This window comes from Scyliorhinus torazame, chromosome 3 (genome assembly GCF_047496885.1).
Source record: "Scyliorhinus torazame isolate Kashiwa2021f chromosome 3, sScyTor2.1, whole genome shotgun sequence".
Classification (NCBI taxonomy): domain Eukaryota; kingdom Metazoa; phylum Chordata; class Chondrichthyes; order Carcharhiniformes; family Scyliorhinidae; genus Scyliorhinus; species Scyliorhinus torazame.
Genome location: NC_092709.1, coordinates 237,506,757 through 237,532,096, shown reverse-complemented (window position 1 = coordinate 237,532,096; position 25,340 = coordinate 237,506,757). Strand labels below are relative to the sequence as shown.

At 46.0% G+C, this 25,340-nt stretch overlaps 1 protein-coding gene across 2 annotated transcripts in view; it reads right to left on the bottom strand.

The window, feature by feature from the left end:
- dhx29 (DEAH (Asp-Glu-Ala-His) box polypeptide 29) overlaps positions 1 to 25,340 on the bottom strand; it is a 179,185-nt gene that overhangs the window by 73,144 nt on the left and 80,701 nt on the right. For both annotated transcript variants that reach the window (XM_072497035.1, XM_072497036.1), the window contains exons 11-14: positions 16,789 to 17,370; positions 13,900 to 14,043; positions 13,345 to 13,521; positions 8,018 to 8,158 (exon numbers count right to left, since the gene is read on the bottom strand). In XM_072497035.1, coding sequence (XP_072353136.1) covers positions 8,018 to 8,158; positions 13,345 to 13,521; positions 13,900 to 14,043; positions 16,789 to 17,370 — 1,044 coding nt within the window. The remainder of the gene's footprint in view (positions 1 to 8,017; positions 8,159 to 13,344; positions 13,522 to 13,899; positions 14,044 to 16,788; positions 17,371 to 25,340) is intronic.

The following is a 25,340-nucleotide window of genomic DNA, read 5'->3' as shown; positions in this document are numbered from 1 at the left end:
AACCCCCAGAGGGAAAAGAGGGGATGCAACAGTTTCTGGACCAACTAAGGTTCCCGAGGGTGGAGGAGCAGGAGGTGGCAGGTCTGGGGGCGCCAATTCAGGTGGACGAGGTGACTAAAGGGCTGGGGAACATACAGGCAGGGAAGGCCCCGGAAACAGACGGGTTCCCGGTGGAATTTTACAGGAAATATGTGGACTTGTTGGCCCCGCTGCTGGCAAGAACCTTTAACGAGGCCAGAGAAGGGGGGATTCTACCCCCGACAATGTCGGAGGCGACGATATCACTAATCCTGAAGCGGGATAAAGATCCGCTGCAATGCGGGTCATATAGGCCTATCTCGCTCCTGAATGTAGACGCCAAGTTGCTGGCAAAAGTGTTAACGACGAGGATCGAGGATTGTGTCCCGGGGTGGTGCATGAAGACCAGACAGGGTTTGTAAAGGGGAGACAACTGAATGTCAACGTGCGACGGCTGTTGGGGGTGATAATGATGCCCCCAGCGGAGGGGGGAGGCAAAGATAGTGGTAGCGATGGATGCGGAGAAGGCATTCGATAGGGTAGAGTGGGAGTATTTATGGGAGGTGTTGAGGAGATTTGGGTTCGGGGAGGGGTTTGTCAGTTGGGTCAAACTCCTCTATGGGGCCCCAGTGGCAAGTGTAGTCACAAATCGGCAGAGATCGGAGTATTTTCGGTTACATAGGGGAACAAGGCAGGGGTGCCCCCTGTCCCCATTACTGTTCGCGCTGGCAATTGAACCACTGGCCATAGCGTTGAGAGACTCGAGGAAATGGAGGGGGGTGGTTAGAGGGGGAGAGGAACATCGAGTGTCACTCTACGCAGATGACCTACTGCTGTATGTGGCGGATCCTGTGGAGGGGATGACAGAGGTTATGCAGATATTGAGGGAGTTTGGAGATTTTTCGGGATATAGGCTTAATAGGGGGAAGAGTGAGCTTTTCGTAGTACACCCCGGGGATCAGGGAAGAGGGATAGACGCCCTGCCGTTAAGGAGAGTGGAAAGGAGCTTCCGATATTTGGGGATTCAGGTAGCCAAGAGCTGGGGAACTCTACACAAACTCAATCTGACGCGGTTGGTGGAGGAGATGGAGGAGGATTTCAAGAGGTGGGATATGCTGCCGCTCTCACTGGCGGGCAGAGTGCAGGCGGTAAAGATGATGGTCCTCCCAAGGTTTCCTTTTGTGTTTCAGTGTCTCCCCATTTTGATCACTAAGGCCTTTTTTAAGAAAATAGATAGGAGCGTTATGAGTTTCGTGTGGGCAGGGAAGACCCCGAGGGTAAGGAGGAGGTTCCTGCAGCGCAGCAGGGACAGAGGGGGACCGGCGTTGCCGAATCTGGACAACTATTACTGGGCCGCCAATGTGGCGATGGTTTGCAAGTGGATGAGGGAGGGAGAGGGGGCGGCGTGGAAGAGGCTGGAGATGGCGTCCTGTAAAGGAACAAGCCTAAAGGCCATAAGACTATAAGACATAGGAGCAGAAGTAAGGCCATTCGGCCCATCGAGTCCACTCCACCATTCAATCATGGCTGATTTCAACTCCATTTACCCACTCTCTCTCCATAGCCCTTAATTCCTCGAGAAATCAAGAATTTATCAACTTCTGTCTTAAAGACACTCAACGTCCCGCCTCCACCGCCCTCTGTGGCAATGAATTCCACAGACCCACCACTCTCTGGCTGAAGAAATTTCTCATCTCTGTTCTAAAGTGACTCCCTTTTATTCTAAGGCTGTGCCCCCGGGTCCTAGTCTCCCCTGCTAATGGAAACAACTTCCCTACATCCACCCTATCTAAGCCATTCATTATTTTGTAAGTTTCTATTAGATCTCCCCTCAACCTCCTAAACTCCAATGAATATAATCCCAGGATCCTCAGACATTCATCGTATGTTAGGCCTACCATTCCTGGGATCATCCGTGTGAATCTCCGCTGGACCCGCTCCAGTGCCAGTATGTCCTTCCTGAGGTGTGGGGCCCAAAATTGCTCACAGTATTCTAAATGGGGCCTAACTAATGCTTTATAAAGCTTCAGAAGTACATCCCTGCTTTTATATTCCAAGCCTCTTGAGATGAATGACAACATTGCATTTGCTTTCTTAATTACGGACTCAACCTGCAAGTTTACCTTTAGAGAATCCTGGACGAAGACTCCCAAGTCCCTTTGCACTTCAGCATTATGAATTTTGTCACCGTTTAGAAAATAGTCCATGCCTCAATTCTTTATTCCCAAAGTGCAAGACCTCGCACTTGCCCACGTTGAATTTCATCAGCCATTTCTTGGACCACTCTCCTAAACTGTCTAAATCTTTCTGCAGTGCCGCTACCGCTTTCCCCGAAAAGGTATACCACAAACCCAGTGGTGGTGGCAACCTTAAGGATCTGGGGGCAATGGAGGCGACCTAGGGGGGTGACGGGTGCCTCGGTGTGGTCCCCGATCAGGAATAACCATAGGTTTGTCACAGGAAGGATGGAGGGAGGGTTCCAGAGCTGGCATCGGGCAGGAATTAGGAGATTGAGAGACTTGTTTATTGACGGGGAGTTTGCGAGCCTGGGAGCGCTGGAGGAAAAGTATGAGTTGCCCCCGGGGAATATCTTTAGGTATATGCAAGTGAGGGCGTTTACGAGGCAACAGGTGAGGGAATTTCCGCTGCTCCCGACACAGGCGATCCAGGATAGAGTGATTTTGGGGGTATGGGTCGGGGAGGGCAAAGTGTCCGAAATATATCAGGATATGAGAGACGAGGGAGAGGCGCTGGTAGAGGAGCTGAAAGGAAAATGGGAAGAAGAGCTGGGGGAGGAGATTGAGGAGGGGCTGTGGGCTGATGCCCTAAGTAGGGTAAATTCCTCTTCCTCGTGTGCCAGGCTTAGCCTGATACAATTCAAGGTTCTACACAGAGCACACATGACGGGAGCAAGACTGAGCAGGTTCTTCGGAGTGGAGGACAGGTGCGGGAGGTGCTTGAGAAGCCCGGCGAACCACACACATATGTTCTGGTCGTGTCCGGCACTGGAGGGGAGTGGCAAGAGTGATTTCAAAGGTGGTGAAGGTCTGGGTCAAGCCAGGCTGGGGGTTAGCTATATTTGGGGTAGCGGAAGAGCCGGGAGTGCAGGAGGCGAAAGAGGCCGATATTCTGGCCTTTGCGTCCCTGGTAGCCCGGCGAAGGATCTTACTTGTGTGGAAGGAAGCGAAACCCCCCGGCGTGGAGGCCTGGATCAACGACATGGCAGGGTTCATAAAACTGGAACGGATGAAGTTTGCATTGAGAGGATCGGTTCAGGGGTTCTCCAGGCGGTGGCAACCGTTCCTTGACTATCTCGCGGAACGTTAAGGGAAAATAGATCGTCAGCAGCAGCAGCCCAGAGGGGGGGGGGGGTGCGCACTATTTCTTGTTACTTTGCTAGTTCACTATTTTATTTAAATAATGTTACTTATTAGTTATTGTGTTAACTCTTATGTTGATTTGTAAAGTGGAAAAATTGTGTTTGAAAACTTTAATAAAATATATATATATTTTTTTTAAAATCACTTGGCGGAATGGAAAAATCCATTCCGGAATCAATCTATCACTTTCTGAAACCTATGTCTTTGCTGCCTGCTTTTGCTAAATCATCATCTTTCTTTTGTTTAAATCAATCCGTAATTTTGTACTGTGTATCATGATTTGAAGAATTACACGATTTGTATTTTAAACTCAACCACTGTATTCGCTAAAGACAATCAATCGGACCTAAGTTTGTATTGTAACCAAAGTTTACCAGTAGACACTAAAGCTGACAAATAAAGTTCAACGAAACTTTGCCAAAAAACACAGCCTGGAATCTGTTATTTGGGAACTAAGACGGGAGAACGCATATCCAGGGTTCCGAAACGACACAGAGATCCATCAGCAACCAAGAAACAATCATAAAAGAAGAAATCAAAAGTTGGTTGGAAGTGAAGTTCAGAGTTTGGTGGATGCAGTTCGACCACACCAGCTCAATGGACGATGAATCAGTGGGTTAAATACTTGGAAGAGAAGTTCGCCCGACATCGTAAGGAGTTTGCGGAGGACCTGACCCGGGTGGTGGCCTCGATTAAGGAGGTGGTCGACCGGGTGGAGGAGAAAGTGACGACCCAGGGACAGGCGATCCAAAAGTTGCAGGAGCTGGCGGCGGAACAAGAGGAGCAGTCCACTGCAATGGCAATGGAAATTAATATTTTACAGGATCGGCAGAAATGGTTGTTGGAGAAGGTGGAGGACCTGGAGAATCGTTCTCAGAGGCAGAACATCCGGATTTTTGGGCTGCCAGAGGGAAAGGAGGGATTGGATGCTAGTGCGAATGTGGGGAAGATGCTGGAGAAGATGCTCGGGGAGGATGCGTTTGACAGACCATTAGAGGGGGACCATGCTCACAGGGTGCCCAGGCGTAAGACCTACGGCCATGAGCCACCGAGGGCAATGGTGGTGAAGCTGCATCGGTTCCTGGACAAGCTACGCATTAAGAAGTGGACCAACAGACAAAACAGTTCATGTGGGAAGAGGCAGAGATCCGGGCGTAGAACTCGCAAAGAGGAGGGTGAGTTTTAATAAGGTTAAGGTGGCCCTGTATGCGAAGGACATAAAATTCGGACTGCTCTACCCGGCCCGTCTTTGGGTGACCTACGAGAACCGGGAACTGTATTTTGGCTCACCAGCGGCTTTCATTAAAGACAATAATCTGGTAGAGGCATAATGACTTGAAAATATAGATGGTAGTGGGCCGAGTTAAAAGTTTTGCGTTGCTTTATATTTATAGAATCTCAGCCTTTCACTGTATCTTAAGCTGTGTTGATCGGGTAGATGAGGAGCTGGTGGAAGTCCTGGGGGGCCCAATTGGGCTCAGGGAGGGGGCAATGCAATTGGCTAAGGCCCCAGGACCTGACGGATTCCCAGTGGAATTGTATAAAATGTTTTCTAGGGTACTGGGGCCGCTTCAGGTTAAGGCTTTTAATGTGTCCAAGGAGCTGGGAGTGCTTCCCCCAACACTATCACTTGCATCAATTTCTCTCACCCTGAAGCGAGACAAGGACCCGGAGAGCTGTGGATCGTACAGGCCAATTTCCCTTTCGAATGTAATTGCTAAATTGCTGGCAAAGATCTTGGCCACTCGAATAGAGGATTGCGTCCCAGAGGTAATCGGGGAGGATCAGACGGGATTTGTTTAGGGCAGACACCTGACGTCCAATATTAGACGGCTTCTTAATGTTATAATGATGCCAGCGGAGGGGCGCAAGGTTGAGGTTGTGGTAGCCATGGACGCGGAGAAGGCTTTTGACCGGGTGGAGTGGAAGTACCTATGGGATATTGTCGGCAAGTTTGGGTTCGGGCAGGGATTTGTGGATTGGGTCCAGCTGTGATACCAGGCGCCGGTGGCAAATGTAAGAACCAACCGAATCCAGTCAGAATACTTTGGTCTGTGTAGGGGGACAAGGCAGGGATGCCTGCTCTCCCCATTACTGTTTGCCTTGGCCACTGAGCCCTTAGCAATGGCCCTAAGATCATCGAATGCCTTGCGGGGGATAGTGACCGGGGGGGGGGGGGGGGGGGGGGGGAGGGGAATTTTCAGGCTACAAGTTAAATATTGGAAAGAACGAGATGTTCGTGATCCCGGCATGGGGGCAGGAAAAGAGACTGAAGGAGTTACCTTTTAAAGTGGTTGAGAGGAGTTTTAGACATTTGGGGGTTCAAGGGGGGGCTGGATGGGAGCTTTAAGAGATGGCAGTGGGCAGGGATTGAGAGATTTGGGGACCTATTCATCCAGGAGGGCTTTCCTACTTTGGAGGCATTAGAGGAAGAGTTCGAGCTGCCAGGTGGGAACGGGTTTCGGTATCTTCAGTTTTGGGACTTTGTACGGAGGCAGGTTCCAAGCTTTCCTCGCCTCCCCCTGAGGGGACGACAGGATCAGGTGATGTCAAAAACAGGGGTTGGAGAGGGGAGGGTTTCGGAGATATACAAGGAGTTGATGGAGTGGGAAGGGGTCCCTATCAGGGAGGTGAAGAGGAAGTGGGAAGAGGAGCTGGGAGGAGAGTTGTAATTGAACTGTGGGAAAAAGCCTTGGAGAGTCAATTCATCCTCGTTGTGTGTCAGATGTAGCTTGATTCAGTTCAAGGTGGTCCACAGGGCCCACATGACAGTAGCCGGATGAGCAGGTCCTTTGAGGAGGTGGAGGACAGATGTGGGCGTTGTGGGGGTAGCCCGGTGAACCATGTACATATGTTTTCGGCATATCCGAAATTGAAGGGATTCTGGCAGGGATTTGCGGACGTTATGTCAAAAGTCCTGGAAGGGAGTGTAACTCCGAGTCCAGAACTGGCAATATTTGGGATATCGGAAGATCAGGGGGCCAAGGGGAGAGGGAGGCCGATGTCCTGGCCTTCTCCTCCCTGGTGGCCCAGAGACAGATTTTGCTGGGATGGAGAGATTCGGAGCCCCCAAAGTCAGGAGTGTGGGTCAGCGATATGGCAAGGTTTCTCAGTCTGGAAAAAAATCAAGTTCGCTTTGAGAGGATCAATTCAGGGGTTTGCCCAGAGATGGCAGCGTGGCAATGTTAGATAAGGACAGGGAACTTAGTGTACGGGTAATTAGGGAATAGGGCGGGGGTAGTAGGGGACATTGTTCACTTTTCTTTTTAGGTGTTTTGCGTGTGTCGGCCCGTGTGGTTGCTTAAGAAATGTTAATGTGTTAAACTGTGAAAATTACAAATGCTTCAATAAAATATTTTCTTTAAAAATAGTTAAAAACACACACTGATTATGGGCATTAAAGGGAACAGGGGTTGCAGTTAGCTTATTCCCGTCTGTAACAGCACATATGAAGATTCCTGTTTTGCCATATCAAAGCTACACAATCATCTTACATAACAAACCAATTGCTTCCCAGCTCAAGAGACTCATCTTGCCCAAGTTCACTCTATTTGTCAACTGGATTTAATCGAATTTTGCAGGTCTGTCACTAAACAATGCAAGTGTCCAAACCTCCCCGTTACTTATTCAGTTCAAGCCATGCTGCCCAGAAGGATACCATAACTAAATCAGAGAATTTTACCCGAGCAACACGCTAAACCTGGCTCATTAACTCCTTGGATCACTAAGTGCAGTATAAGATCTAACTTGACAGAGTTTGGTTTCATTTTCTATCATCAGGCATATCACCTGATGTGAACTCAATCCGAAAAAGGACCCTAATTACTTTCCTCCTCCCTCAAAAACAAGACAATCAACAGTTGGCCATTAGTCAAGTAGAATATGGACATATTCTCCCATACAAGATCCCATATGGCAAAACAGGATCTTAAGGGAGTGGATGTGAAAAGGATGTTTCCTGTTGTGGGAGAATATAGTACTAGAGGTCACTGTTTAAAAATAAGGGGTTGCCTATTTAAAACACAGATGAGGAGCATTTCTTTCTCTCAAGATGGTCACAAGTCTTTGGAACTCTCTTCCTCAAAAGGCAGTAGAAGCAGAGTCATTGAATATTTTTAAGGCAGAGCCAGATTGATTCTTGATAAGCAGGGGATGGAAAGTAACCAGCGAGGCGAAATAAATCAGGTCAGCCATGATCTTACTGAATGGTGGAGCAGGTTCAAGGAGCTGAGTGGCCGACTCCTGCTCCTAATTCATAAGTTGGTACAAATGTCCTGATCAGCATTCATTCTAAAGATAAATCTATGTTAATTTAGATGAAACTGTAATGTTGTCTGAACAGTAACCGTCAATAAGACCGAGGAAACCAAGAAAACTTGCTGATTGCAATAATGTGAAGGTGCTTGCCTGGTTGAACTGAAACAGCCAATTCAAACAACTGGCAGAAATTCAGTTGAACCCTTATTTATGCTATCCAGCTGTGTGACTCAATTTCATCAATGGTCGTATCACTGATTTGAAACAGCGAAAAACCAAAAGACATTCTGTTCTCCAACGAATATAAATACATTATACAGAATACTGCTTCAACTAACAGTCAACACTGTATTCTTAACAACCTGATGCTGAAAGGTCCTTCCTCCTTTGCCAGTGACAGTCAGATTGATTTCTTCTTCCTCGTCCAAACCTTGTTGGTAATATTCAGAATCCTTTTCCAAAACGTAGCCCGTCTCTTCTACCACTTCTTCCAAATGAAAAACCTGTATATGATTGGAGGAGAAAATTTAAAAGACACACAGTTGATCTACATCATGAAACTAAATGTAACGAGTATCTATACTTGTTCAGAAAATATCAGGGAAGTCCACACAATAACAGCAAAAACAATCCATCCCTAAAAATAATAAATAATTGATTTGTCAGGTTACACAAGTGCATGACACAAAGATACATAAATGCAAATCCTTAAATACAAAAAGAATAAAATAGGATTACAGTTTTTTTAAATACTGGGGAAATTTTTGTGGTTAAATTTAAAATTGACCTGACATGAAGGTCAGAGTAAAGAAAGTTAGACTTGCTATATTGTTGAAAAAATATGATAGATAAAACAGAGATAACATTGTGCAATAAACTCTTTGATAATTCAATCACACCCTAGCTATCACCAAATTTGCACAGCAACAAGAGATGCTTAGAAATTAATTTAGATGCAATTCAATTAAAATAATTTATTATAAAGCAGTTTAAACAAGCAATTTTATTTCAGCGCAGCCATTGACCTCGAAAGAAGTTCTGCATGTGTCATGAAGGTCTAGCAAGGTAAATGGCTAGCAAAACCACAGTAACAGTTATTGCACCTGGTGTCCGAAAATCAAATGGCTATTATCAGGATCAGCTGGAAGTGGACATGAATTGCTGACTGTTGCGATTATTTCCCTTTTGTAGTCGTGTCTAGTAATGTTTTTCATAGCATTTCCATTCAGATGATTCCAACAGTGTTGATGAAAGTTCAGTTAATTTCATATTTTTTGCAGTGTCGGGAAAGGTTTCTGCCGGATACATGTAACATTCATCGTACATTTTGAGGTATATTTATGGGAATCATTTTTTTTTTTTTTTTAATGAAAAAAATCTATGCCAGCATTAAAATGGCAACTCGACTTCCAATGACGAGGATGTGTTCTCCTCCGATGGGCAAGAAAAATGGCACTTTTAGCCGAAATTCGCCCACAAAAACCAGGCTAAAACATCCCCTCACCCTCAACAATACAAGTCTCAACAGAAAAGCCAGGAAGTAGCAGTGACACCACAAACGGTGGCAAAGATCAGGAGCCGGGAGCAAGCAGGTCAGCGGATCCAAGAGGCAGGGGGTCCCCGACCACTCATGAGAGAGGGAGAGCAGCGACCGACCTGTTAAACAAGCCCCACACCACCTGCCAGAGGTTGGATGAAAGACGTTCCTCACGAGGGAACTTAAAGAGATGAAGGAGATGAAGGCTGAAATCAAGGAACCGAGGGCATGGACCCTACCGACTACGTGACCCAGATGCTGGGGAGTCAGGTAGGGAGAGAGACAGCTTCCCCAATCCACCGGAGATCGACAGGGCCCATTGGTCGCTCCGGCCAAAACCCAAGGCGGCGGAACAGCCAAGAGAGATCATCACCAAGTTACACCAGTACCAGGAGAGGGAAAAAATCCTTCGCTTGGCAAGGCAAACAAAGGCCTGCAGCTGGGAGTGACACTGGATTCGAGTAAATCAGGGCATTGGGGCAGACCTCGCAAAGCGCCGGACAGAATTTAACAGGGTGACGTGCAGCACGGTGGCGCAGTAGTTAGCACTGGGACTACGGCACTGAGGACCCAGGTTCGAATCCCGGCCCTGGGTCACTGTCCGTCTGGAGTTTGCACATTCTCCCCGTGTCTGCGTGGGTTTCACTCTCACAACCCAAAGATGTGCTGGTTAGGTGAATTGGCCAAGCTAAATTATCCCTTAATTGGGAAAAAAAAGAGAACTTAACATGGTGAAGTACAAGAACAATATCAAGTTCGGGATGTTGTACCAAGCCAGCCTCGGGGTAACATCTCAAAGCAGGGAAGATTATTTTACTGCCCCTGCAGATGAGGAGAGTTTGTCCAAAAGAATGGACTAGACAAGCAACAGGGGAGGCAGTGATGAGGCAGACACAGAGGAGACAGAGAAAACTAAAGGACAATATTCACAGGACGATAGCGTTTTAAACGGAGAGCTAGTTCGCAGAAAGGAGAGGGCGAACGCAGGAGATTGGGAGGAGGACACAGAGGGAAAATCGACATAGCAGCATAGGTGGGGTCAGACCAACCCCAGCAGGGGGGGGGGGGGGGGGGGAAGAGAAGAGAGAGAGAGACAGAGAGAGAGTGTCAAACCCTTTCTCGGAAATCGTCGAGAGAACTCGGAACATTTACGGAGCAGATGGGGAAGGTGGACCCATGGAGGTTCATGCACCTGGGTGAGATGGAATTCTTTTATTTTTTTTTTTTTTGCAAGTGCACAAGGTCTATTATCGTATCAACTTATTTGGTGGAGAAATCAGTGCTTCCAGGAATACTCCGACCACGCTCCACACTACATGGATGCGAGGTTGAAGACTGGCCATGCCCAACAGGCCCCATGGAGGTTGGACACGGCCCTCCTGGCCCACAAGGTCTTCTGCCAGAAATAATCACAGGCCATAGACGAGTCTTTTACTCACAACCGGAACGGGGAGGTCTTACGCTCCATGCTCTGGGAGGCAATGAAAATGGTGTTCAGAGGCAAAATTATCACTTACAAGGCAAGTAGGAACACGGAAGAATGAACAGCTCAGCAACAACTAATCAACCATATTGTGGAGGGAGACAGAAGATACTCCAAGTGTCAAATCCCAAATGTCTTTACCCGTCAGTCTAGCCTCAATAAAAGTCAAGATGGATTTGCAGGTACAGCATTAGTTATTTTATTTAGCTTGCAAGCTTTACTCAGTTCACAGTAGCACAAAGCACATCCTGCTTCGTACACTTCAGAAGACCGGATGGGCTTTGTTAAGGGTAGATAGCTAATAGCGAACATCAGGCGACTGCTAAACGTGATACTGACCCGGGGAGAGAACACCAGAGGTGATCATCTCCCTGGGCGCAGGAAAGACCTTCAACAGAGTTGAATGGAAGCACCTCATTCAGGTACTAAAGTGGTTTGGGATGGAGACAGAGTTCATCTCATGGGTGCAACACCTGTACAATGCCTCCATGGGGAACGCACGGACCAACTCCACCAGCTCTGAATACTTTCAGCTGCACAGGGGCACAAGGTAGGAATGTCCACTGTCCCCGCTTCTATACGCCCTGGCAATCAAACCGTTGCCGATCGCCCGAAGAGCGGCAAAAACTGGAAGGGAATCCAAAGAGGAGACAGAGAGCAGAGTCTCATTCTGTGCGGATGACCTATGTCTCTACATCTCAGACCCGCAAAGCAACATGGAAGGGATCATGAAGGTCCTGAGTGTGTTTGGAGCCTTCTTGGACTACAAGCTCAACCTGAAGTCCATGAAGCCTTCCCAGTGAACCCGAAAGGGGGAGGGGCAGAGCTTGGGGGATTACCATTCAAGCAAGCCCAATGCAAATTCTGCTCTCTGGGGATCCAGACTGCCCACGACTGGACACGGATCCACAAGTGGAATCAAATGAGAACGCACTTTGGCCTATCCGAAACGTCCACCATGACACCCATCTGCTGTAAACACAGGTTCGCGCTAGCCATGCTAGATGCCAGCTTTAAGAGGTGGAGACAGGGCAGGGGGACACTGACTGTTAGGGACTTATATACGTAGGACAGGCTAGCGACTTTAGAGGAACTGACAGAAAAACTACAACGACCCAACGGGAACGAACTGCGACATCCACAGGTAAAGAACTTCCTCCGCAAGGAGACATCATACCCACGGACCCCAAGACACACAATGTTACAGGAACTACTGGGCAATCTGGATCGGAGGGGGGTGAACTGCAGGGACCTGTATGGACGACTACTAGAAAGGGCATCGCCCAATGGATGAGACACAGGAAAAATGGGAGGAAGAAGTAGGGATTGAAATAGGCTGAAGCGAAGCACTGAACAGGGACAACTCCACCTCCACTTGTGGAAGGCGAAGCCTCATGCAATTGAAAGTGATGCACAGAGCGCATCTAACCAAAACACAAATGAGCAGGTTCTTCCCGGAGCTGGAGGACAAATGTGAATGGTGCAGGGAGGCCCGGCCAACCACACCCACATGTTCTGGGCATGCCTTTGAATCAATGTCCAAAGTGGTGGGCTCGAGGGTGGACCCAAGCCCAAATGTGGCAGTCTTCAGGGTAGCATACCAGCCAGAACTATTTATGGGGAAGGGGGGAGGCGACACCTTTGCCTTTGATTCCCCAATCGCCCATCAAAGAATCCTGCTCGGCTGGAGATCAGCAGCACCACTCACAGCTGCAGGCTGGCTGGCCGACATGCCGAAATTTCTCCATCTGGAGAAAATGAAATTCACAATCCGAAGGTCGGAGGAGGGGTTCCACAAGACGTGGAAGTCATTCACCAACTTATTCCAGGACCTGTTTGAAGCCAATAGAGCGAGGAGGGGGGCACAGGGGCCAACAATTCCCCCCTCCACCCCCAGCCCCCTCAGAAGGCAATTAGGTGTAGACTGGCACCGCATATTCTCCTGGGAAAGGAAGCACAAACTCTCCATGTGCAATAGGGTTTGGCTGTCCATCATTTTACTTGCCATCACAAATGTTACACAGCAATTTATTTGCGCATAATTTGGCAAAAATAGGTATAATTTTCACCAATTTTACATAATCAATAATAATGCAGCAAATTGAATAGCTCTGTATCTTCTCAGAGAATTGCACACGTTCACAAATGTTTCGCGCCTATGAGATTAATGTTACATGTACATGCTGATGTTTGAATTTGCAGGCATTTAAGAGATGAAGTGGATGTTTAGAAAATAAAAGCCACCTGAAAAATGAAGCATAATAGTTCCCAACTAATGACCTCAGATGGGTTCTTGAAATTTTCATCGCTAGAGGAACGTGTTGCAGTGTCCTTTTTTCAGATGTTTATCTGATAGGCGATTCTAAGGAAAGTTTGACCTTACAATTCATGTTGCAGTTCCAAAGGGAATTCTACCAACATTGAGGGCTTTTAGAAAAAATATTATTGTATGTTTAACTACATTACATTAAGGAGGCTGTTACAATTCAATTGTGAAAAAAAATATTTTTCCTGTCTTCTGTTATTGAGCTGGCGAAGAATTTTAAAAAGCTCTTGCTCATTGGTTTTAATAAAGTTGAATTTTAATCTTCTTTAACACAACACTGTTTCCCAGTTTTGTGAAAATACTCACAAAAGTAAAACATTATGTTCTCATTCTTCATCCTCACCTCTACTGGGTAAATTCTCCCAGGGATATTGATAACAGGACAGTGTCCAAAGTACCGAGCAAACTTATCACTGTCCACAGTTGCACTCATCAAAATTAGGTTTAGATTAGAACGCTTTTGCATTAATTCCTTCAAGATGATTAACAGAAAGTCTGACTGCACACTTCTTTCATGAACCTGTAACATAAAGGAACAATCAAGAAAAATGTTTTAGAAACAGGTTGAAGCAATCAATTTTCACCCAAGAATTATAGTTGAAGCATACGTGGCAAAGTTTTGCAACAGGTGAACAAAATTGTTATTAATCTCCCCAGCTAAGGGATCAAAGATGCAATCCGGTTTGAAAAGTTAGCTCACTGGGCATAATGCAAGTGCACATCCCCCAACATTTCCAGTGGATAAAAGCAGTATGTAGTGTAAGACTGTACCGAGTTCTATCCCTTAGCTGTAATCGTTGCAATTCAGGATTTGCATCTAACCCACACTGAAACTGCTCTGATCATCGCAGCATTGTACATTCTTACTCAGGAACAAAGTACAGCCAAGTCTACTTACCTCATCCACAATGACATGAGACACACTGCTAAGATGCGCATCGTGCTGCATTTTCCGCAGAAGAACACCGGTAGTACAGTATAAAAGCCTGGATGTTTCTCCAACTTTTGTTTCCAGTCTGATTTGATAACCACAAAGAGAGTTCTGCAAATGGAGATGTTCACCCAAATGACAAAAGTATGCTTCTCAGTAAGCAAACGTGTTCAGAACACAAGTGATTCATAGCACAAATTTAGCCCCAAAACGATAAATTGTTGTGTAAGCTAATACCAAGTGTAGCTCCTCTCAAGACATCAACATTTTGCCCATCATGGATCCTCCTCAATGGATACTCCTCTATGGGAAACAATCAACCTGGCAAAAATTCTCAGGTTAAATTGTGTAATCTGTCATCCTGTCTTTCAAAAACAGGAACAAAACTCAAGGGTATTACATAAATGTATCAGCATTCCGAAACAAAATATTTAACTCAACCAGGCTGTACTTTTTACTCTGACAGAGCTCCAAATGGTAATTTTCTTTTACATTACAAACATGTGTTCAAAGGATCTCTACATGAGCAGTGATCTTCCAGGAAAGCAGATTTTGTGCTTTCATCAGGTGAAGTCTGAAAAAATAACCATTTACTGAGACAACTGGATGATTTTCTGACATTACACCAACACAAAGCAGCAAGGGTCTTTTTTAGAAAAATAACCTTATTATAAATATAGACTAGAGAACTGGATTAGTATTGCAACACATAAGAATGAAATCATCGTACTGACTGTGACAAATTGAAAATTTAATAGGTTAAAAGTTGTGATTTAATTGATCAAAATTTGTGATTTAATTGGTACCAGTCAATTCCAAGCAGCCCATGCGAATCCTCGTTTTGATATTTCAACTCTATCCTCTGGAACTGCAATTCCCAGCTCTGTGTCATCTATGAATTTAAAAACAAGGAGACTAGAAAGCCAAGTCTCCAACAGCAACAGCTCCCTTTACGGACAACTACCAAAAATCCTTCCTCTTCGGTTTTGTTCATGGGCCCACATTCCTCCTTTCCTTCCAGTCAGTTACAAATCCACATTTACCAGAATGTTGTCTGGTATGGAGGGAAGATCTTATGAGGGAAGGCTGAAGGACTTGAGGCTGTTTTCGTTAGAGAGAAGAAGGTTAAGAGGTGACTTAATTGAGGCATACAAGATGATCAGAGGATTAGATAGGGTGGACAGTGAGCGCCTTTTTCCTCGGATGATGTCTAGCACGAGGGGACATACCTTTAAATTGAGGGCTGATAGATATAGGACAGATGTCAGAGGTAGGTTCTTTACTCAGAGTAGTACGGGCGTGGAATGCCCTGCCTGCAACATTAGTGGACTCGCCAACACTAAGGGCATTCAAATGGTCATTGGATAGACATATGGACGATAAGGGAATAGTGTAGATGGGCTTTAGAGTGGTTTCACAGGTCGGCGCAACATCGAGGGCCGAAGGGCCTGTACTGCGCTGTAATGTTCTATGTTCTAACTTGGAAACCCATCTGACCCAAATTTATGAAATGGAGCCGAACATGCAGCAATTTATGGAAGCATGTTTGGAACTCCAGGTACATACATATGGTTTACTACCTCACTGAGATATCAAGCTCTTTAAAAGAAAGCAGCGATGACCAAAAATTTAGTGTTCTGGAATCTGGCATGTTAAATTTTCATTGCTTGCTCTTCTACTCTTTTATTTCAGATTTCTGACTTGATTCACAATTTCCTTCTGAGCCCAGGAAACTACTTATGAATTGTTAAATCTTGTTGAATGCTTCACTATCAGCCCATAATTCATTTGAATAAGCCATAATGGGAAAAGAAAGTGCGTAAGCCAATTGAAGGTCAGCTGAAAATTTCATGCCAACACCAGCTGAAAAGTGTAAATTAAAGTCTGTTGGATTGACAAGTATACTTCATTCTTCAGTTTATTTACTTAGAAATGAGTATAGTGTAGAAAGGAGACACTGGAGGATTTGAATTATCTGCATGTGCTTTGTGTAATAAAACTGAAATTGTTACTTTGTCTGGATTTGTATGATTTTTAATATATTTGGACTTGACCAATTCTATATTATTATTGCCAGACCTGCTGAGATTTTCCAGCATTTTCTCTTTGAGTTCTATATTATTTTTTTGAAATAAATTTAGAGTAGCTATTCATTTTTTCCAATTAAGGGGCAATTTGCATGGCAAATCCACTTATCCTGCACATCTTTGGGTTGTGGGGGCAAAACCCACGGAAACACGGGGAGAATGTGCAAACTCCACACGGACAGTGGCCCAAAGCCGAGATCGAACCTGGGACCTCGCCGCCATGAGACAGCAGTGCTAACCACTACGCCACCGTGCTGCCTCAATTCTATATTATATCCCCATAATCAACTTATATTTCTCTCTTTGCATAATTTTCTTTTGCGTTTGCTGTCTGAAGAACCGAGCCTTACCCTGTGAATTTAAGTCTCATTCAAACCTTAATCCCTGGTGAATTGGGTGATCCCAACTGGGCACCCATCCAAAAAATTCTTATACTGCTTTGAACTTTCCTTCTTGTTCCTTCTGAACTCCAAATACATTCCCTGACAAATTCCTACAGTGAAATCAAAACCCACGGCAGTTCCCTGTTCTAACTTACATTTGCCAACATCAATTGTGAAACTCCTACCGTACCTCAGCCTTTTATTTCTCCCATCATCTTTGGCCCAAGCACTTACACACTACTTGAATGTGTCTCATCATCTTTGCATGGACCTTTACTTTGGTTTCTCCGTTAAAATGAAGAAAAAAATACACAACTCTCAAAAGTAGGGGTTAGGAATTTTTTTTCAAATGACCCAATGCGCTTCAGAAATGGGTTATAGCTTACTTTTCCTCCAGGACCTTCTTCACAACCAAGCTCCTCACAAACTCTTGTTGCCAGGCTTACTGCTGAAATCCTTCTCGGTTGGGTACAAATAATATTGCATTTTGTAGCCTCACTCAATAGTAAATCTTGCAAAAGAAATTGAGGTATTTGAGTGCTCTTCCCACTGCCTGTTTCACCTGCTACAACCACGACTCGATGCCTTCTCAGAGTTTCAAGTATTTGCATTCTGTGTTGAAAGACTGGTAATAGTTGCCTATCTTTTAAAAGTTTCTGAAACTTGTTGGAACTCTGCAAGTTTTTTAAAATAATCTTTGCTGAGTCCAAATTATCTGCCCTGTCGTTATCAATGGATAGGCTGAAGTCATCCTCAGTTAACAAATTCTCCCAGGAGTCTTCAGGATCTTCTGGTGTTGGTGAAACATATGTGGATGGTTTCTGTTTCACTGTGCTTAACAGTCTAGTGATGAATTGTTCCCGTGGTTTATTCCTTTCCATCTGCCTTGTATCCTTCTTCTGCTTTTCAGTTTCACTCCATTCAATCCACACATCCCTATATGTAGGTGGGAGCAACTGATGTATTGCCTGGAATTTGAGAGAAAGAGGGCTAAAATCTCATGTACAGAAGTTATAAGTAGTCATTCTACGTAGTTAAAATACAGTAATCCGATCAAACACCCAAGGCAAGATTTTTAAAACTTGTAACTGCTAAGCAGGTTTGCTATTTTGTTATTTCCATAATCACACACAATATGATGATACAATAGATACTGTCATATCTATTTGTTTTGGGATAACAACTGGCCATAGAGTTGTTAATACCGGGGAAAAGGTTCACAAAATATTTGAACATTCTGTAGAGGAGAAGGCAGATACTTCCACAAAAGCACAGGGAAAGTAACCTCATACTGATGGTGCTTTTCCATGATGCTAGTTTCAGAATAACATCAACAGCCCAAGAGAAATTACCTACTTGCTCTTGTAAGGTTCCTTCCTGTTATTCCCTTATTTTCCCTTCCTTTTATTGTGCCGTTATCATTTGATGATTAATGGACAAGTATCTTTAAGTCAAGCAGCAGAGGAATGAGGAATTCAGATGTTACAGGAGAGAACAATCTACTAGTCTCTGCTAATTTGAACAGGAGGCCTCAGAACTGTCAGCAGCAGAGTGAGAGAGCGAGAGAGATGGGGTGGGGCTCAGTTTGTTTGATTGGCTGGTGGCCAAAGAATTGTCCCAGAAGACCGTACTCTGCACAGTAACGGGTAGTGACTGGATCCCACCCTAGTGGAATGATTTTCAAGAATTCCAAGGAGTTCAGTTTGATTCCTGAAAGCACAGGCGAAAGGACTCTCTCTCTCTCTCCTCAGTGTTCTCTCCAGAAAGGCCGAGTGCTGTATTTCTGGAGCTGCGGAGAACCTGAATGAATGAATCTACAGGAAAACCATTACAGGTTGCAAACAAAGACAATAACTTTCTCTCCCACTCTCCCAAAAGGCAGTAGAGCTGTATTTCGGAAACTACAGAGGTCAGACCGAATCTACAATAAAGCCTCGAACTGAAAGCAAAGTTTTAAGAGGTGCTGGAAACAACGATCAGAAACGAAGACTCTTTTTCCTTTTACTTCTGAATTTTAACTCTTTCCTCCCCGTGTGAGAGAGAGAGAGGTGTGTGTGCGTGCGCGTGTGGTGGTGGGGGGGGGGGGTTAAAGTGGGGAATTATGAATTAGATAATAGTTAACCAGTTATATTTGCTGCATATTTCACTTTTGTTCATATTGCAAGTAAACAGTAATAGTGTTTTCATTTACAAACCTAGTGACTGTAATTATTGGACAGCCAAGGGACGTCAGGTATTTTTCTAAGAATTATTGGTTTATTAATTTGTGTTGTGACGCCGAGTCAAGTAGGACTGGAATTGACTGTGGATTAGCCCAGGGTGTCGTAACACTCTGTCGGAAAACCAGTATTGTGGGCAAGGGGAAGGAAAACATCACTGTTGCAAAACGACATTTAAGAAAAATGGCCTGAACATCCCAAACTGTGGAAGAAAAACCTAATGTTCTTAATCCTGACAGCTGCTCAGTGAGCCTGGTTGCAAGTGATCATGTGGTAATTCAGGCAGATAATTTCTGCAGTGCTCAATATATGACACTTCCAAAACTGAAGAAACCCATGCCAACATCCAGAAGCACCTGAACAACAAATGTGGAACAACACGGACAAGTAATGTAGGCTATGACAATCTCCAATTGGCCGCAAAAGCTTCCTGCTGACCTGCAAGCAAAGGAAGCACAACCAATGATCTCCCCATGACCAATATTATGAGAGCCACCATTAACTAAAAGTGGACCAGCATTATGATTACAAAAGCGATGCATGGCAAGACTCATTTCCTGGACCTTCGATACTTCTCAGACATCTGCAAGATTCATTTCAAGAGTATGAACGAGTACTCATCATTCAGCTAGCTGCTTGCTACGTAAAAAAAAAGTACATCTTCCAGATCAGAGCAGTGCAGATATGTAGCAAGACTAGCAAAGCTGGGTATGTTCTCTTTAGAGCAGTGGAGGTTAAATTGAACAGAGGCATTCAAAATGGTAAGGTTTTATAAGAGCAGACAAGGAGAAACTTTATCTTTTGGTCGTAGGTCAGTAAGCAGAGAACACAGATTTAAGGTAATGAGCAAAAGAACCGAAGGAGAAATTGGGGGTCTGAAATCTACTGCCTAAAAGGATGGTAGGAGCAGATTTTTAATAATAATAATCTTTATTGTCACAAGTAGGCTTACATTAACACTGCTATGAAGTTACTGTGAATTTCAATTCACGCCTTTCGAACAGCAATGTATCTACACGACATGAACTGCAACAGTTCAAGAGGGTGGCTCACCACCACCTCCTCAAGAACAATTAGGAATGGGCAAAAAAATGCTGACATAGCCAGGGACACACACATCCAATGAAAGAATAAATTACTGAACCAATGGGAGGCTGTTCAACCTACACCACCTTCAATCCAAAACCCAAATCACTCCAATTTGTGTCATTGAGCGTCAGTGTGCAGATAACATTTGTGTGTGCACTCACTCAAAAACTGAGGTCCAGGTCACTGTCGACTTCTCCTCTGAAATAGACCTTTCACGAAATACAAAGAAAACCTTCTTCTACCACATCACCATCTCCCCATCAAATATCAATTCAAAGCCTTTAAAAATGTGGATCCTTTTCTGTATCTTGGGAGCCTTCTCTCGGTGAAGGCAAACATCAACGTGCCAGTTCAGATTTGGCAAACTAAGACAGTATTTGAGGACCAGCATCTCAAACCAGAGATTAAGGTCATAGCTTAAGGGCAGCACGGTACCATTGTAGATAGCACAATTGCTTCACAGCTCCAGGGTCCCAGGTTCGATTCCCGGCTTAGGTCACTGTGCGGAGTCTGCACATTCTCCCCGTGTGTGCGTGGGTTTCCTCCGGGTGCTCCGGTTTCCTCCCAGTCCAAAGATGTGCGGGTTAGGTGGATTGGCCATGCTAAATTGCCCATAGTGTCCAAAATTGCCCTTGGTGTTGGGTGGGGTTACTGGGTTATGGGGATTAGGTGGGGTTGCTGGATTATGGGGATAGGGTGGAGGTGTGGACCTTGGGTAGGATGCTCTTTCCAAGAGCCGGTGCAGACTCGATGGGCCGAATGGCCTCCTTCTGCACTGAAAATTCTATGTAATCTATGTAAAGTGGATAGCACTGTGGCTTCACAGCGCCAGGGTCCCAGGTTCAATTCCCTGCTGGGTCACTGTCTGTGCGGAGTCTGCACGTTCTCCCAGTGTCTGCATGGGTTTCCTCCGGGTGCTCCGGTTTCCTCCCACAATCCAAAGACGTGCAGGTTAGGTGGATTGGCCATGATAAATTGCCCTTAGTGACCAAAAAGGTTGGAAGGGGTTATTGGGTTACGGGGATAGGGTGGAAGTGAGGGTTTAAGTGGGTCGGTGCAGACTCGATGGGCCGAATGGCCTCCTTCTGCACTGTGTGTTCTGTGTTCTTACTGGACAGCAATGATCCTCACTTTCCTATATGCTTTGGACAAGTTGACAATATATAGGAGGCACCTCAAAACACATGGCAAGTCCCACCAGCAGTACCTTCATAAGATCCCCCAAATCCAGTGACAAGGCAGTCCAACAGCAGCATCCAATCTCAAGCCAACATGGCCAGTGTTAAGGTGCTAACCACTCAAAACCAACTCTGTTGGGAGGAACATCTCACTTGTATGCTAAACACCAGACTCCTGAAGCAACTGTTTTTGGAAATTGGGTCGTGGCAAGAGACTCCCAGGATGACAATGGAAACCCTTTTTGGGATATCCTCAAATTATCCCTGAATAAGTCAAACATTCCTGTCGACTCATGGGATGTGAGCAACCAAACTGGAGAAGCAGCATTCGGGAAAGCACCAAACACAAAAAGACTTTGTCTTCAGCACACAGAGGTGAAATTGAAGCATGAAGAGAACACGCCAACTTCTAAACCTCTCATCTGTCTGGTCCTTCAACACCACCTGCCCCATAAGTGGCAGGTTGCACAATGGACTTTTCAGCCATCTCAGAACCCATCAAACCAGAATGGAAGGAAGTCATCCTTTACCCCAAGAGTCTAAGAAGAAAAGATGATGGAATAAAAACACAATGCTGTGGATTCTGGAGTTCTGAAATAAAAAGACAAAGTTCTGAAAAACCTCAGCAGCACTGGCAGTATCCATGGAGAAAGAGTTAACATGTTGAATCCAATATGACTCTTCTCTGCAGTAAAGGGCGAGAGTCCAGAAGCAATGTTGCCTGCCCGGTACCAGGGATCAGGTACCTTGGGGTACCTGGGCTCTGGGCGGGAGAGGAACTTCCAGTGCGAATGGGAGAATCCTATTGTCATGGTCCATGTAAGTACCAAGGACATAGGTAATACGAGGAAAGAGGTTCTGCATAGAGAGTTTGAGGAGTCTCCAAGGTTATAATCTCAGTTTATAGGGCGGCACGGTGATGCAGTGGTTAGCACTGCTGCCTCACGGTGCCGAGGACACAGGTTCGATCCCAGCCCCAGGTCATTATCCATGTAGAATTTGCACATTCTCCCGTGTCTGTGTGGGTCTCACCCCCACAACCCAATGATGTGCAGGGTAGGTGGTTTGGCCACCCTAAATTGCCCCTTAATTGGAATTTATTTTTTTAAACCTATCTGACACTGGCTTGCATGTATTCTCAAATCCAAGCAGTAGATGGCCTCCTTCAAAAAAGTCTCTCAATGCTCCCTCCAGAAATACACTGCAATTTTCATGGCACTACACAGCACTGCGGCACAGTGGTTAGCAGTGCCAGGAACAGGTTCAATTCTGGCCTTGAGTGATATTGTGAGTGGAGTTTGCATGTGAAACCCACGCAGACACAGGGAGAATGGGTAAACTCCACACAGACAATGACCCGGGGCCAGGATCGAACCTGGGTCCTTGGTCAGACAGCAGGGCTAACCACTCCGTCACCGTGCCACCCATTTTTCTAACATTTCATTAACACAACCACTTGCAAGCAATTAAGGAAGCTCAAAAACCAAAGTCAAACCAACAGGTTTGCTGAAGCATCCCAAAGTCAGTGCAATGCTGTCAAGACTAATGTGAGCAAACATCAAATGAAATGAAATGAAAATTGCTTATTGTCACAAGTAGGCTTCAAATGAAGTTACTGTGAAAAGCCCCTGGTCGTCACATTCCGGCGCCTGTTCAGGGAGGCTGGTACGGGAATTGAACTGTGCTGCTGGCCTGCCTTGGTCTGCTTTAAAAGCCAGTGATTTAGCCCTGTGCTAAACCAGCCCATCAATTTGAGTAAATGAGAGGCAATACAATTTTAATTATTTTCCTCAGATGAAAATATGAGTAACTAAGCAATAAAATATAAGAACCTTCTTTTTAAAGAAATACTTTCACAGAAACGATAATTTTTAGGTATAATTATTATTTTGTGCACTTAAATGTATTTTTTCATGACAATTTTATCTCCTTTTTTCCCTTCCTCCTCGTCTTAAAATATTATCTACTGGTGATGTTTGGTTCGACTACAACGGCAATCCTGGATAGCCCCTAAAAAAGGGAAACCCCGGAGGGCAGGGGCGCGTCCACCAGGTGAGTATGGTTAATCCCACAGGAGCAGGGGGGGGGGGGGGGGGGGGGGACAGAAGCTCCCCACCAGGAGAGTCACCTGGAACAGAAGGGGACTCAACCGCCCATTGAAAAGATACAGAATCCTCACCCACCGAAGAAATATGAAATCCGACATAGTCTTCCTCCAAGAGACACACCTGAGAGAGCAGGACCGACTGTGGGTAAGAAAGGGCTGGGTGGGGCAGACCTACCATTCCTGCTACGGGACGAGGGCCGGGGTGGCAATACTGATAAGCAAGAAGACGATGCTTAGGGTGACGAAGACGGTTGCGGACCCAGGGGGACGGTACGTCATGGTCAGCGGGGCCCTGGATGGGGCACCGGTTGTATTAGTTAACGTGTACAGGCCAAACTGCGATGACACGCGCTTCATCAAAAAGACCATGGCAGAAATCCCTGACATAGCGACGCACCGACTAATCATGGAGGGGGACTTCAACTGTGTACAGGATCCAACGACAGACAGATCAAGCTCCAAAACGGGGAAAACCTCAAGCATGGCAAGGGAACTCGGTCACTTTATGGAACAAATGGGAGTGGTGGACCCCTGGAGGTTCACCCACCCAGGGGAGAAGGAGTTCTTCTTCTCCTCAGTACACAACGTTTACGCCAGAATTGACTTCTTTGTGGTGGGGACAACGGTGCTTCTGGGGATAGACAAGTGGAATACTCCGCAATTGTGATATCCGACCATGCTCCACACCGTATGGACGTGAGGCTGAAGATGGCAGGGCCCAACACCCCACATGGAGGTTGGACATTGCCCTACTAGCTGATAAGACCTTCAACGAAAAGTTATTGCAGGCCAGAGCAGAGTACACGGAGAACAACTAAAACCGTGAAGTCTCACCCTCCACGTTCTAGGAAGCGCTAAAGGCCTTAGTAAGAGAGGAAATTATCGCTTTCAAAGCGCGAAGAGATAAGGAGGAAAGGACAGCTAGGGAGCAGCTAGTCGACTCCATACTGGAGGTAGACCGTAAATACTCCGAGGCCCCGACCGTAGAGCTCCTGGGGGAGAGGAAAGAGCTACAAAGGAACTTTGATCTGCTCTCCACCAGGAAAGCAGTGCACCAACTCCGCCAGGCACGTGGGACCCGAAACGAACACGGAGACAAAGCCAGCCGCCTGTTGGCACACCAGCTGAGAAAGCAGGCAGCCAACAGAGAAATTGAACAAATCAGGGATACCAAAGGCACATTAGAAATAGAACCAGAAAAGATCAACAAAACCTTCAAGGCCTTCTACCAAGGACAGTACACCTCAGAGCCCCCAATGGGGGAGTCCGGGATGAAACAGTTCCTTGATGGACTGGACATACCAGTCGTGGGGGAGGGCAGAAAACAGGGCCTGGAAGCACCACTAGCACTGGGAGAGATCATGGACAGCATTAGCTTCATGCAGGTGGGGAAGGCGCCGGGACCAGACCGGTTCCCGGCGGACTTCTACAAAAAATATGCGACAGCACTGGCCCCGCACCTGCGGGAGATGTTCACAGACTCACTAGCTAGGGTCACACTGCCACCTACACTAGCACAGGCCTCAATCTGATGCCCAAGAAAGATAAAGACCCAACGGAAGTGGGTCATACAGGCCCATCTCACTGCTGAACGCAGGTGCCAAAATACTGGCCAAAATCCGAGCCAAAGGGCTAGAAGACTGCGTACCAGAGGTGGTCGCAGAGGACCAGACGAGTTTTGTCAAAGGTAGACAGCTAACCTCGAACATCAGGCGCCTGCTGAGCGTGATAATGACCCATCCGGGGAGAAAATACCAGAGGTGATCATCTCCCGAGACGCAGAAAAGGCCTTTGACAGGGCCGAATGGAAATACCTCAGAGGTACTGGAGCGGTTCGGGCTTGGAACAGGGTTCTACTCCTGGGTAAAACTCCTATACAACGCTCCCATGGCGAGCATACGGACCAACAACACCAACTCCCGATACTTCCGGCTGCACAGGGGCACCCGACAAGGATGCCCACTGTCCCCGCTGCTGTTAGCTCTAGCGAACGAGCCATTAGCAATTACGCTCAGAGCAGCAAAAAGCTGGAGGGGGGTCCGAAGGGGCGGCAGAGAGCACAGAGTCTCACTCTATGCAGACAACCTGCTCCTCTACATTTCGGACCCACAAAGCAGCATGGACGGAATCATCGCACTCCTGAAAGAGTTTGGTGCCTTCTCGGGCTACAAACTCAACATGAGGAAAAGCAAGGTCTTCCCACTACACCCACAAAGTAGGGGGGGCAGCACTAATGGGACTGCTGTTTAAACAAGCCCGACACAAATTCCACAACCTGGGGATCCAAATAGCCCATGACTGGAAAGGGATCCCCAAATGGAACCTCACCAGTCAGACAGAAGAAG